The sequence below is a fragment of the Gastrolobium bilobum genome, unplaced genomic scaffold (genome assembly GCF_033153095.1).
Source record: "Gastrolobium bilobum isolate Gb01-03AN ecotype WA unplaced genomic scaffold, APGP_CSIRO_Gbil_v1 utg12113, whole genome shotgun sequence".
Lineage (NCBI taxonomy): Eukaryota > Viridiplantae > Streptophyta > Magnoliopsida > Fabales > Fabaceae > Gastrolobium > Gastrolobium bilobum.
The window spans coordinates 188,217-203,884 of NW_026896539.1; the positions used below are offsets into that span (position 1 = coordinate 188,217).

The following is a 15,668-nucleotide window of genomic DNA, read 5'->3' on the forward strand; positions in this document are numbered from 1 at the left end:
ATATCAAAAAAGAATAACAAAACATGTACACGTTCTGTTAAGCAACAAGATAGATGAGAACAAGAGGCAGAGCCACACAGACGAGAAATAAAGAGATAGAGAAATGCACATGTTTTGATAAGCGACAAGAGAGATGAAAGAGAAAGAGAAGCAAAGATGAGAAAGAGACATAAAAACGAGAGGAAAAGAGATGCAGAAAGCCAGAAACAATAGAGAAATAGAGAAAGACAAAGGAAGTTAGGGATAGAGTAAGAGAGGGGGTCAAGGGTTTGTCACTAAACCCTAGATAAAAGAGCAAAACACCCCTCAAAATTAGTTGTTACAAATTAAAAATGAGAACAAATATGAAATTTTATGATATTTAACTGTTGCGGTGCAATTGCATCATATCACACTGTTATTTGCCCGCAACACTTACCTACTCTGTTGCGGTGCGGCCGGTTGCGACAAGCCTCCACAATACATAATCCGCTGCGGTAGCAGAATAGCACCAATTGCGCCACATTTAATAACCTTGAAGGGTATGACCACTTAATTTTACTCATATTTAAAGTCAATCACTAAATTCATATAAACCATTTCTATTAGGGTTTGGTATTTGTCATTTTAAATGACATAAGTTATGTCATTTTAGGAGAGAGATAGACACAGAAAAACGAAAATCATGGGAGAGAGAAAGTGGGTGAATTTTTTAATTTAAAATTCAAATTTTCTGTGTCTATATTTTTCTTAAAATGACATAACTTTCTGTCATTTAATTTCACAAACACTTTTCCCTTTGTATTAATGGACAAATTAAGTAATAAATGATCAATTTATTGACAAACGATTAACTCCAATAATAATTAACATGTTATACGATTGGTTTTAATATGATTAACCTTTTAGAAAAAAAGTGAATTAAAAAATAGTTAATTTCACTTAAATGTGCACAATCTGAGAAATGGCATGATTATCACTAGAAAATAGTTGTTACATGTAAAATGTGAAATATGGATTATGGATAGACACTTAAATTATAATAGTTTTTGCAATTCTCATCAATCCTCTAAAAGCCGATTGTATTCAAGAATTGGGCCCCTCACACACATAAATGCGTCAAGGTTGATACGTTTGATTCACCTAATACATACTAACTAAGAAACACGGACACGTCTTTTTTGAGAAAAAATGTGTGTCCGACACGTGTTCGACACGGACACGTTCGGACACGTATCCGACACGCGATCAACGTATGTGAACATGTTTTGGGACACGTTTTGCATTTTTTTTGTAAAAATAAAATAAAATTACAATTAAAAAAAATACAAAAATTTAAAAAAAATCAGAAAGTCTGGGACACGTTGTGGTGTGTCTTCTTTTCTTTTTTTTTGGATTACATCCGGGTATCCTCACAGCCGATAGCCATGAGACTAATCCCTCGCCCCGGGTCAGCACACAAAGCGGTAAAGAGCTGGCCACGGAATGCTTTCCATTCACAAGAGTTGAGGTTCGAACCCCCAACCACTTGCTTAAGGGACGAGATGCTGAACCATCACGCCCACCCACGTGGTTGGTGTGTCTTCTTTTCGTTACTTCAAACGGTATAATCCGAAACAACCTTCTCTCTCTCTGTTTCTCGCTCTTAGGTTATCGCTATCTTCTTCTCTGCAATTTTGATCCTTCTCCGAATTTTTGTTGCTTCAATTTGCTCTGCAGATTACAATCTTCTCACTAGCGCCCAGCCGCCCACCATTTCACCGGTACTTTTTTAATTTTTATTTATTTTTTATTGCGATAGTTTCTCTCATCTATGTTTTAAACCTTTGGTCTTTAGGGTTTCGTTATTCAAATTCCAAACAAGGTACTTGTTGAAATGTGGTTTTTCGGTAATTTTTGAATTTCGATATGTAAATTTTTTTAATGGGTTACCTGCGTAGGAAATCGAACAAAGCGTGAGGTTTTGTTATCTTTGTTATGTTTTTCTTCTTATGGTAATTGTTTGTTTGTTTTTTTAAGCAGGATGAGGGACTGAAGTTTAAGGGCAGTAAAATTGTGCAATGGGTTTACTTCTTGGGGATTTAAATATTGAATATGATGCCGAAACAAACACACAGAAATTATGCTAAATTGAAAATTGGGAATGAAATTATTCTAAATTCGCAACCCGGCTTGTTGGGTTTAATTTCAATCTCAACTTGGGAACTTCAATTATTCATGTTTGATTCTCATTTGAAAAGATTATGTGCAAGATTCTTTGTTCAGTTTAAATGGACTAGTCAACTTCAATATGGGATTATTTAATTGGTTATATGATTTATTATGGATTTTTGTATGTATTAAACATAAATTATATTTTATATTAAAAATTTTATTTAATATCAAAACGTGTCCCAACGTGTCCAAATATGACATTTTTTAGAATTAACGTGTCGGCGTGTCGTGTCGTGTCCCGTGTCCGTGTCCGTGCATCATAGCATACTAATACTAAGGATATTTATGGGATCTATTGCGAACAAAATCATTATAGGCTCTCTAGCATAGCAGAGCAGCATAAAATAAGATCGAACAATCACATAAATAGAATTTAGAAAATCCTAACAGTAGCTATCCATGGGCTCAAGGGCAAACTACTAAGAAAAAGATAATTATAATAAGACAGAGCGGGACCCCAGTTGTCTTTATGTTGATCCCGCCATAAAGGCCCTCAACAATATGTGAAGTATGAGCCATACCCAACATTCTCCTACTTGGTGAATGCTTCGCATGTTTCTTCAATCTCAATGTAGCTATACACCATTCAAACTTCTCTAAAGTCACTGTCTTAGTAAAAAATCAGCATTGTTGACCTTTGTGTCAATCTTCTCCAGCAATACAACCTCGTCTTCAAACGTCTTTCTGATGAAATGGTACTACATGTCGATATGCTTGGTCCTCACAAGGAAACATAGGTTCTAGCCAAGAAAATGACGCTCTGACTGTCACACCCAACAATCATCTCTCATTATGCACAACCTTCACAACCAAGGTGGTGGATCGTCCCGCTTCTTAGGAGGACCGACACTTTTATTTCTGCAATTCCTCCTCAAGTGTCTAACATGTTTACACCTCTAGCACCTTACTTCGGATTTATCACAGGGACTTTGATTGTCCCTCGATCTTCCTTTCTAACCAGACTTCGATCTGTCACCACTTCTCCCTCGAACAACCAGAGCCTCATTACTGGTACCTTCATAACCTACCCTATCATCTCCTCAGACTATAGAGCTGCAACAACCGTCTCAAACGACAGTTTATTAACGTCAGTACCGATTGAAACAATTATGTGTACCCAAGAGTTTGGCGGTGAACACAGTAAGGTGCAAGCTTTATCTTCGTCATCCATATTTATATCTGTAGATGAAAGTTGCGCACAAACAGTGTTAAATTCATTTAAATGAGCAGAGAAAGAATCACCTTCGCTCATCCACAAATTATACAGCTTCCTTCGCAAGAACAACTTGCTTACAAGTGACTTGCTTTAACAGAGGCTCCCTAGCTTTGTCCAGAGATCCTTCACGATCTTCTCAGAAGTTACATTCACGAGAACATTATCTGTCAGGCATAACCAGATCAGGTTTCACGCTTATCGATCGTCTCTGGTCCACGCCTTCAACTCCTTTGACTCGCCTACCTTTGATGTTCCATCACCAACAGGTACAAATGGCTTTTCATCTTCAATCACATACCATACATCCTTGTCGACGAGCAACACCTCCACCTTCAGTTTCCATAATTTGAACGATTTTCCTTCGAACTTTTCAACCTCGATCCGTGATTGTCCAATTGACATCCTTCCCAGATCATTTTCGTAGTTTTCTATACGCCAAGAAAAAATCCAAAATCACAAAACCTCAATCCGTCACAGGAACCCCAATTGCAGAACAAAAACTCTTGATACCAATTGTTAAAAATTGACAATCATACAAATCTGAAAACAAAAGAGAAAGGGAAAAGAAATTTGACACAATAATTTACCCTGGTTCACCCATTGTAGGCTACGTTCAGCTTGTCTGTACTATATTCAACTCACTGTCACTCTTGTCTATATTATATTCAACTCACTGTCACTCGTTATAAGTCACTTGGTTTACAAGAAAATATTAATAAGATTTAAAAAACCCTAACAATAGCTATTCATAAGCACAAACCCAAATTACTAAGAAAAAGAATATTATAATAAGACAGAGTGAAACCCCAATTGTCATTTTGCTAACCCCGCCAATAAAAACCCTTATCAATATACGAAGTATGGACCATACCCAATAATACATACCCGTCAGCACGAATAAGATATAACAATCTAAAAAAGTATTAATACTTCTATAATATCTGAAGTAAATTTTCTGAGACCCTCTGAAGGGCTCCATGCCCAATAGCCAAAAAATGAAAATCCAGAAAAACTGTGGGTATATCCGCCGTACAAAACTACAAACGAGATCTAAAACTGTATATAACCTTATCGACCTATAGGCTTTTGAACAAAAACTGAACTGAAAAATTTGAGAGGAGAGACTGCAATTAACTTACTTTTTAATTCAAAATAATATTTCTAATTAAAGTCTACTAAATTTAAAACCAGCATTATAATAAAAACATATTTTGCTAGTAAATGAAGGGGAAATATAAGTGACAAAAGGTTGCATGTTCCAATGTCAAGAAATGCAAATGCCAGTAATGTTTAGTCCTACCCATTGAGCCAAGTTCTAACAAAATCACTGATATGTTTATAGCTACGCTCTTTTCTTATTAGCAAAACATTTTTTTAGCAGCTCTTTAATATTTTCGAAAGCTACCAATTCATGTGAGCTTTTGCCCGTTGTCCTATCAAACAAAAAGAAACACCTATCAATTAATTTCTTCCGTTACAATAAACAATAAGTTACCCCAAAAAAAAAAAAAAACTTTAAATATATTGTCATGATTGACGCTGGTAATTCTAAATTATAACCGACTCAAACTACATTTACATGTTTCCTCCATGATTTTTGTTCTGCAGAGGCAGTGCTTCTTCAAATTTCAAGAGGTTCTTGGCGTCAAAGGCATATAAATCCACGATACCACCACCATCACCTACTTTAGTTACTTCACATGGTTACAGCCTTGGAGTTCAGAAGAATTCTAATGGCAAAAAACAAAAACACCTTTTTCCGCAGCCACCATCCTTTTCGCTGGAGTAGCTCCAACAATTCTTTCCAGCTGAAATGTAATCCCAAAATGAAAGTATAGGTAGAAATTATGATGAGGGGAGAAAAGCAAAAGGAAAATAATATTACAGGACTAGCAGTACATAATATTAACGAATACTGCAAAAGACTATTATCCTCCAGCAGAAAACAAAAGTACATGAAATGTCATAGCTACCACCTTAATGTACCGCTGCCACCCTACACCTCTTTAGACCCTTTGTCCCAGAAAAGTACACTCATGATCATTTTTAATTTACCAACAAGAATTAGACAACCACTGAGAAAAGCCAATTAAAATTTTCTCATTCAATTAAGACCACCATTAATTTAACAAAACTAACAATGAATTATGTCACCATAATATTAATTCTCTTCGCCTGAATCAAAGGCCTGCATGTTGTAAACTCCATACAACACCTAACATACTATTAATGCTACAATCCATAGGCACGTTATGTATGAGAGAAAATATCCAGAAGGTCCAAGCAATTATACAAGTTAAAGAAAAAATATGTGCAGCATTTGTCAATGAAAAGTTTTTACTGAAAAATAAATAAATAAATCTGATAGCTCTAGATGGACAAAGTCATTTGAGCTGTTTGCAGGTGAAAAGCCAATATATAGGCCAGCATATTCAAGTCAACAATGTAGCAGTAAGAAAATAAATAAGGAAGCAACAAGATACTATGCCATTAAATCCCAAGCTTTCCGTTTATCTCTCCCTCTCTAGAATCCATAACCTTTCCATTCAAATACTAATATAAACCCACACACTATACATTCCAACAATTAGCATAATACTAAAGGGACATCAAAGAGAATAAAGTATTACCCGAGGCTTGTCAAGGAAAGAAAAAAGGGCAGTGCATGTCATATTGTCAGACCCATCAAGCATATTCACAATCTGCAACAGGAAAAGAGAGGTATCAATGAAAAAGAGAAGATTTAAGATTCTGGATTATGTTTTCACTCACAAGGACAACATGAGAATACCATTTTGATGCAAATTTATTTCAATATAAAAAAGAAGCTATGAACTAAATTTATTCTCAAAAGCATAGACTATAGACACAGATTAGAAAAAAAGCTAAATTAATAAGGTGTTTATTGGTTGTGCTTTTTTGGAGGAATCTGTTGGATCTGGCTGGAGCATAATTCCAAAACTTTTGGCTATAAATTTCTTCCTCTACACCTTTTATGGGACAGATTTGTACTCTCAGCTTCCTAGTGGGTTTTCAAACATTGGTATTTTCTATTTTCAAGGTTGGACTTGCAAAGGGACTAAATTGCTCTTTTGAGCTGAAGCATTTTTTTTCCTTTCCTGTATAATTTCTTTGTAGCCTTACAACTCCTCTTCCATCATTTTTATACTCCTTCCTTTCTTAGTGAATTATTTTGCGAGAGAAAAATACCCTACTTGTCATGATCATGAACCAACTTTCCCAAAAGTTTAAGTTGTTCAATAAAAATACATGAGTGATTTTATATTATAACTCTAACAAGCCACCTCATGCAAGAGCTCTTTAAGCTTAAAGTGTGGACAAAGCAAAGACCCACTTATCTAGTACTGAAATTCAACATTTTATTAGAAGAATGGTACAAGAAGGATCGAACTTTACACCACTTGCTTATAAAAGCTCTCATACCATGTCATAAACTAACTTTCTTGAAAGTTTAACGTGAGGATCAAAAAGGCTCTGAAACTATGTAAAGAATCAATTAAATCCAAAAGCTTAAGTTGTTAGGTGAAGGGCATGTTAGTGGTTTTATATTATATTTCTCTAACATGTTCCTTCACACAAAAGCACATTGAGCTTGAAGGGTAGACAATACACAATCCTCGCCTACCTATGTTAAGAAACTCCATAATATTTAATTATTTATTAATGAAATAGGGAACAATGAGGATTACCACTTAGTCACAGATGCTCTGATACCATGTAAAGTACCATTTGGTCACAGAAGTTCTAATACCGTATAAAGAACCAATTCAACCCAAAGGCTTAAATGGTAACGTGAAGACACATTAATGGTCTTATATTTTATATCATATTTCTCTAATACGCCCTCTCATACAAGAGTCCATTGGGCTTAAAGGATGAATTATATACAGACCCACTTACCTGTGTACAAAAACTACACAATGTTTAATTACTTATTAATAGAACGAGAGACAGTAAGAATCGAACTCGTGACCATTTGGTCACAAAAACTATAGTACTATGTAAAGAACCAATTCAACCCAAAAATTTAAGTTGTTAGGTGAAGACCACATTAATGGTCTTATGATTTATATCATATTTCTCTTAACATTTTTTTTATGATATCCCTAACACTACTTTACAAGTCTGCTTACCTCAGGGTAAAACTCCTTCCTCTTAGGGAGCGAATAAATGATTAAATTCTGAACCCCGCGAATCTGCCATCAAGAAATAAATTAAATAGGTCAATATTTGTATTAATAATAATATGATAGAGGAGGAGAGTAACACTCCATGTCAGTCATAATTTCAGTCCTCACAACATAAACTACGCTTACACAAATTTCTGTCGGGGCTATCATGAACACTGGGGACTAGAGTATATACAGTCCTATTAATTCAACTAACTTTAATTGTTTATTTCGTGTAATATAATTACCATTCTAAATGGAATCAATTTCAATGTTTTTGGTACTGCATGTCATAAACTTCACAAATGACCAGCAGGCAGCAAGTTCATACATTTTCATTCTTTGAGAACTAACAAAACATACAGCTATTATATCCCAGAGAAAATAACAACAGGAAAGGAAAATAATTATTCCGGCATATACAACCTTATATCTGTGGTAAAAATGAGATCTCTCAGTGTAAAGCATAATTTTCCTTCTTCTTTCATAGAACCAAAGACGTGCACGAGAAACATCGCTTTGGGTTGTATACCTAAATTAACAAAAAAGACCACTTATAATCACAACATAGCATAAGAGCTAAATTGTAAGTATTTGCAAAATTTCACTATGAAGTTCTGATTAAATAATCATAGCACGATTAAAATAAGAACAAAAATGGCATAATAATAGGATTGGCTCCTTACTCCCCAAGCAGACAAAAGGAGGCATTCTGTGACTTTAAAAAATTTCGGATTCTAATAAATTCAAAGTAAGAACTGATAAATAACATGATCCCTCCCTGCACCAAAGATTTCATCAATAAGAAAATTATTAGTATATAAATTTAAATTATGACAAGCACACACTAGAAGAAAATGAATTTTTGTTTTAAAAAAAATAACCTGATCAGAATCTTTTATTCTTGGGAAAACCTGCACAACAAGAATGATTGAGATAATATGACTGTCATAAAATTTGTAATAACATGCATGTAATCATAAATACTTTTTGAACAACCTGAGGAGATTATTTAAAGAAATTGAAGAGAAGTATTTTGCTGACAATTTTTAAGCAGATGAACTCCGCAAGAGGATACAGAAATAAACAAGACTTTCTCACATCTACCAAGGTGAGATTGAGTTATGACATGGATGTGCCGCTAGACACATATAAAGACAGTTGAGATGCAGGGAAAACATTATAGATGAAAAACGAGTTTCTTTTCTTGTCTAAAATGTCACTAACTACATCCTTAAAAGCAAATGTATAATGACAAATTCTGTAAGCCAATAAAAAAATTATTGCTCATTAGTGACATTACTATGGTTAAGGATTTAACTATTGTAGTCTACTTATTTTGATTACAAATCAAAATTGTATTTTATTACATCGATGGCATAGTCGGGGTTTCATTGGAATGGTTTTTTTATATATAATGATGGCATAAAACATAAAACCTTTTTGCTATATGCCATATAATATCTCCAGTAAGAAGATATCTAAGGCATAGCAGCGCAAAGCAATAAGAATGAGTGAATTTAGAGTCATTCAACCAGAGAAAGAAAGCAATGGTACCCTGATGTTAGTAATTAAATGGACATCACAATAAACACAGATTCTTTGTCCTGAGATAATACCAACCCCATTCCATTGATAATTTTTGCCAATTGCTATGTATTTTTTCTGTGTAGTCCTCTTTTGTGGATCTTGTTTAATCTAAAGTTTCAAAAGAAAATGAACAATTTCAAACAACTGCAACTAAAAGAAAAATAAAGAACTTTGGCCATTTTCTATTTTTTTTAGTACATTTGCCATTTTCTTTATGGGATAGGATATTATGTTTACTTTTTTTTTATGCCTACTCTACCTACTCCTCTTTACTACTATTAGATCAGAATCTCAACTAACATTTACCCTTTCTCTCTCCTGTTAATATTCTGATCTAATGATGTTGAAGAGGAGTAGGTAGAGTAGACATAAAAAAAGGTAGGCATAATATCATATCCCTTTCTTTATATCTTTTTTAATTGCTTGACTCTTAAAATTGCAGTTTTTACCTGATCCCAATAGTAAAAGACAGTTACCTGACTTTAGTTAATCACTTCATTTTTCTTATTTTTCTTAGTCTAATCTATTATGGCTAAAATCGCAACTATAGTACAAGAAGACTTGAATTCTCATTCAAAACTAAAACCACTTCACTGCAACAGTGGCCTATTAGGGAACCTTAGATTGAGTGGAAAAAATCCACATTATATAAATTCCTATGGCTCATAAAATTGAAGGTGGAAGAAAGGATGTTTTGGGTTGAAATGAATTAGAATGTGAGAAGCGAGTGACTAAATGAGAAGGGCATCACCAAACGATGGTAGCTCAGTTGGCGCCAGGAAACTGAGCAAGTAGAGGTGAGAGCATGTGTTCGATCATCCCCAGTACCGTTTTTGGGAGGAGTTTAAAGCCTTAATCCCGGGACCCGCCCCAAATTAAACTAGTTGCGAAGCGATGAACCGATTAGAATATCTCCAAAAAAAAAAAAATTAAAAATGAGAAGGGCATATGGCAAAAAATTATTCACTAGACATGTATACAGGACTTTGGGATAGTGTATCTACATACTAGCATGAACATATATGAATGGTTTTATATAACATATCTAACATACTTCCATATGCAAGAGACCTTTACATTTGAAGCGTGGACAATACATAGATCCACCTACCTTGCACTGAAATTAACTTATTTATTAGAAGAATAAGGCAGCAAAGATCGAATTCTAGACCACTGGCCATAAAAGCTTTGATACCATGTTAGGTGATAAAACATGAATGGTACACTATCATAAATATCCAGATGAAAGTTCGTCATCTAGGCTGAATATAGGTTTAAGTAATGATTTTCAGCCTCAGGTTACAAAATTATGTTTATTTGACATCTGACTTGAGCCAAATTACACAACAAAGATTAGCAATGACAGCAAATTACCAGAAAACTGACAATAAGCTTTTCAAAATTACTTCAACTGAACATATGAAATTTTCAATGCCACAATCAAAAATACATACCTTCTCAACAAAATAATCAAAACGGGCATCATCAGCATCTACTATTGAGTCAACATTAAATCGTTCATAAATCTACAGGGTTCAAGTTTAGAGATAGTATTAGCACAAATGAAAGTAAGGCACAAACATAAAGAGATAAATCTGAAGGGAAAAAAATATTGACAAGTCAGAAGACAGAAAAATGAATAGCCTAACCTCAATGATAAAGAAAATATATTAATGGAGGAAAATTTGTATATCACACAAACTAATCAATGACAATTGACAAGATTGAATATTATAGCATAATTACATACAAGACAGTTTATTAAAAATTAAAAATCATTTTCAACCATATGCCTGGTTTAACTACAACAACAATCCAACTTATCTCCCCGAGGCTCATAAAGACCTTGTAAGCACCCTCGACAGACCTCCATTCATAACAGAATACAGATAAAAAGAAGCCTGCTATAAACAATATAAAAGAAAATTAAAAGTGACGTTTATCAGAATGAAGTTAATGATGATAGAACCTCTTGCGTTGACTAATAAGTCTACCATAGAGAATGTGTAGCTACTTAACATAAGTTGGTAGTTTTAGAAGTTCAGTTGAACAAGTATATAAAATGCGGAAGAATGCTTAGAACTTAAGAATAAGATGTGGAAGCTAGGGAAGGAAAAACAGAGTTCAAGAAAAAAATGCTTCATGACGGGGACCATGGCCGTATATTGGGGAAGCAAATGAAATGTGAAATGAGATGGCTTTATATCCAAAAAGAGGGAAGGGGCTTGTTTAGAGAAAGCAAAGGAAATGAATTTCAAATAAAGGAAATTTGGTGGTGAAATTAAGAGGTGCAAGAGGAATCTAAACAGAAGAAGCACTGCTTTAGATGTTTGCATAAATGTTCTAATAATGAGAACTTGCAAAAGAACGATAAAAAATGCTAAACAAACATTGCAAAAGGCTAGAGGCAAGGTTTTCCCTGGTTTGTACAAAAATCTTGGGAGCAAGAGTGGTGAAAAAGGTATCTATAAACTAGGAAAGACAAGAGATGAGAAAAGTAAAGACTTTACTAAGATTAGATGTATCAAGGATCAAAATAAATTATTTTTTTTTACAGGAGATGCAGAAGTTCAAGAAAGGCGGATGAACTACTTTAACAAGTTTTTTAAAGAGGATAGTGATAAAAGTGAGCTAGATTTGGAGGACGCTTATGATAATTTGAACATAAGGCTTGTACGTAGAATCAAAGCGCATAAAGTTAAGGAGGCATTGAAGAAGATGAAGACTACTAAAGTTTTGGAACCTGATAGTGTTCCTATAGAAGTGCGGAGAGGCTCGGGGGATATGGCAAATAGTTGGCTTACAAATATTTTCAATAAGATTCTCCAAACTAATATGATACTTGTTGTATGAAGGATAAGTACGCCAGTGCCTATTTATAAAAATAAGGAAAATATCCAGAATTGTTCTAACTAAAAGACATTAAGCTTTTTAAGCTTATGTGCCATACTATGAAGTTGTTGGAAAGAGTTATTGAACATCGCTTGAGAAGACGAACCAAGGTCAATAAATCAATTCGGGTTCATGCTAGGAAAATATACCATAGAAGTTATTTTCTTGATACAACAATTAATAGAAAAATATCGTGAAAAGAAAAAAGGACTTACATATAGTGTTTATAGTTATTGAGAAAGCATAGGATAGGGATCCAAGAAAGGTTCTATGGTGGATTCTTGAGAAGAAAAAAGTATCACCAAAGTATGTAGAGGCAATCAAGGATATGTATGATGGTGCTACTACAAGTGTGAGTGCTTATAATGGAACATCAAGTTATTTTCCTATCACGGTAGGTATATACCAAGGCACTGCTTTGAGTCATTATATTTTTGCTCTAATTATAGATGAACTAACAAAAGATATCAAAGATGAAGTGCCATAGTGAATGCTATTTGTAGATGATATTGTGCTTATTGTTGAGACCAATGCTGATGTCAACAAATAACTAGAATTGTGGAGAAACAAGTTGGAATTAAAAGGACTCATGCTAAGTCGGAGCAAAATTGAGTACATGAAGCGTGAATTAGCTCCGGAAAGAGATGGAGATCAAGTTTCCATGTATTTGCTTGGACAATAGGTACTCAAAAAATATGTTTTCCGATACCAGGGATCAAACTTGGAAAAGGGTGGAGAGATTGATGAAGATGTAAATCATAGAATAACAACAGGGTGGATGAAATGGCATAGTGCATCAAGGATTTTGCGTGACCGTAAAATTCCTCTTAAACTAAAATCAAAGTTCTATAGAACGTAAAACCCGCAATGTTACATGGAGCTAAATGTTAGCAAGCACATAGGCAACATAAGCATAAAATGAAAGTAGAGGAAATGAGGATGTTAAGGTGAATGTGTGATCAAACAAGGATGAAGAAGACAATATGAAGATATTCGACGAAAGGTAGGAGCATAGTAGTTAAAAGCGGATTGCAGCCTGTTGCGGCCAACCCTTAAAAACGCTATAGTGCTATAGCAGGTTGCGGTTGCGTAAATAGCGGAATGGAGATGAAAAAGGTAAATATGGTAACAAAGTTGACAGTGAAATAGAGATGTAAATGCAAGGATGACAGTGGCAGTTGGACCCACAAACTAAAGCTCGACTTTGGTTCAGGCCAAAACAAAAATATTGGCGTGGCTAAAGATGTGGCCATTGGAATTGGTAATGAGTTGAAGTGGGTGGCTCCATTTGATTGGGTTGGTATAAACAGAAAAAATAAAATAAAAAAGATGCATAATACAGTGGAAGTAGTATCGGTGGTTGAAAAGATGAGAAAACATAGATTGAGGTGGTTTAGGGACATAATACGAAGTCACCTAGATGCTATTGTAAAAACAGAAGTTCATTATCAAGTTCTTGTCTCAGAGAGGAAGAAATCGGCCGAAACTTACTTGGGGAAAGATAATAAAACAAGACTTGATGGAGCGAGCTATAGATTGGCAGACAGTGTTCTTAAGAAAAATTAGAGGTTAGCTATTAGTATTGTGGAGGGTTAGACCTGCTTTTATTTCTATGTTCCAAATAGTTCATTTTTAGCCATTTTTCTTCTATATCTCCCTTTTCTTTTTCCTCTCCCTATTTTTTCTCTTTTTTTCTTTTATATTTTTCTTATTTTATTTATTTATTTATTTATTCCCTCTTATTTCTTTATTTTTATTATTTTTATTCCTTTAAATTTTTTATTTTAATGTTCTTTCCTTTTTTTCTTTTTTCTCTTATGTATCTTTATTTTCATTTCATTTTATTTCTTTTTTCTTTGTAATTTTTCATTGCTAATTTTTAATTTCTAGTGTTATTTATATTTTTTAATTTTTATCATTTTTACTTCAATCTTTTCGCAATTTTCATTTGGGTTTATTTGCTACCGAACCCAATTAGTTTGAATAAAGGTATTTCACATATCACATAAGATCCAAGAAAACTAAAGTGTAATAATATTGCCAAATAGACTATCAAAATGCACTTATGACCCAATTGTTTTATTTCATCGAATAAGGGGTCATACCCATGCATCTTTAAAGTGAGACAAATGTTACCTCACCATACTGAATCTCACTCACCATGCACACGCACCTCATGCACCAAGTGAGGATACTTGCCTCACACCTAATAGGGCCCAGAAGGCTAAAAACGATACAACTCACTCACTCATCATTGGAGAATCTTCTCCATCTATATATACTTCTCTTCGGCCATTTAAGAGACACCTATTACATACCTACTCACCTTGCTATAACTCTGTTGAAATACAGCCTCAAGAGCCACCGTACCCAACACTTTCCCCCAATTCTCAGACTTCGTCTGAGACCTAGCTGCAATGACTCACCTGTTGAGCTTAGGTTCATGCCTCTACCTCACTAGACAATATTAGAATAGATAAAGGTGTACAGCTGTACACAAAGGTCATTATTGTAATTAGCAATCTTCTCAGTTTTAGAAAACTGATTATAGTTGTAACTGAACTGGATGACGTGGCAATAGTTGCTGTGTCTATATAGTCTATCGTGTAACACCTATTCAAAGAAGTGAAAAATACTATTCATTCTCTCTCCCTCTTCATCTCTTCTCTCTCTCTGATTTCTTTGATGGTATCAGAGCCCTCTCTCTAAGGGCCTGATACAGATCGATCCACTAAGATGTCTTCCGCTTCGCAACCACCATCTCCGTCGTCTTCAGCTACCGGAGCAACCACCGGAAGTGGAGCGACAGAGACTCGATCGTCTTCTCCGTCACTGTTTACTCATCAGATCTCCATCAAGTTGACTGAAAGTAACTTCCTCATCTGGAATCAGGTTGTAGAACCTGTAATAACTTCTCATCAACTTCATCACTATCTTGTTAACCCGAAGATACCGCTCCAGTTCGAGTCTGAGCAAGCTCGTGTTGATGGATCTGTTAATCCATTGTACACTGACTGGTTACGACAAGATCAGATGCTCCTGTCATGGATCCTCTCTACTGTTTCTGAAGAAATTCTGAATGAGATACTCGGTGTTAGTCATGCGTATGAGGCCTGGGAGCAGATACACAAGTTTTTTCAAGGTATGATGAGATCCAAAGCTCATCAACTCAGATCTGAACTTCGCACCATCAAGAAAGGTGGCAGATCTGTTGCTGAATATCTCAAAAGAGTGAAATCTCTTTGTGATGAGTTGAAAGCTATCAAAAGCCCTATCTAAGTTGAGGAACAAACTGAACTGATATTAGCTGGTCTTCCTCCTGAGTTTAACTCTTTTGTTACTTCTGTAAGAGCTCGTGAGAATCCTTATTCTCTTACTGACCTACGAGTTGAGTTGATGTCATATGAGATGATGCTTGCAAGGCAAAATGAGACTTTACTTTCAGATTCAATGACTGTGAATGTAGTTCAAAAGCTACCTACTAATCCAAAGGAATCTTCAAGATCCGAATCACCAGCTATGAGACCTCCACTTGAACCTATGCACACTGTTCAGAATCAACGATCCTATAATTCCAGTTATGAAAG

The 15,668-nt window shown here is 34.8% G+C and overlaps 1 protein-coding gene across 1 annotated transcript in view; it reads right to left on the reverse strand.

Moving 5' to 3' along the window:
- Positions 1-4,755: 4,755 nt before the first annotated feature.
- Positions 4,756-15,668, reverse strand: part of LOC133300340 (protein NUCLEOLAR FACTOR 1) — a 38,477-nt gene continuing 27,564 nt past the window's right edge. The window contains exons 16-22 of the mRNA XM_061499861.1: positions 10,644-10,715; positions 8,484-8,513; positions 8,286-8,380; positions 8,023-8,131; positions 7,564-7,626; positions 6,040-6,111; positions 4,756-5,217 (exon numbers count right to left, since the gene is read on the reverse strand). Of these exons, the coding sequence (XP_061355845.1) occupies positions 5,140-5,217; positions 6,040-6,111; positions 7,564-7,626; positions 8,023-8,131; positions 8,286-8,380; positions 8,484-8,513; positions 10,644-10,715 (519 nt within the window). The 3' untranslated portion in view covers positions 4,756-5,139. The remainder of the gene's footprint in view (positions 5,218-6,039; positions 6,112-7,563; positions 7,627-8,022; positions 8,132-8,285; positions 8,381-8,483; positions 8,514-10,643; positions 10,716-15,668) is intronic.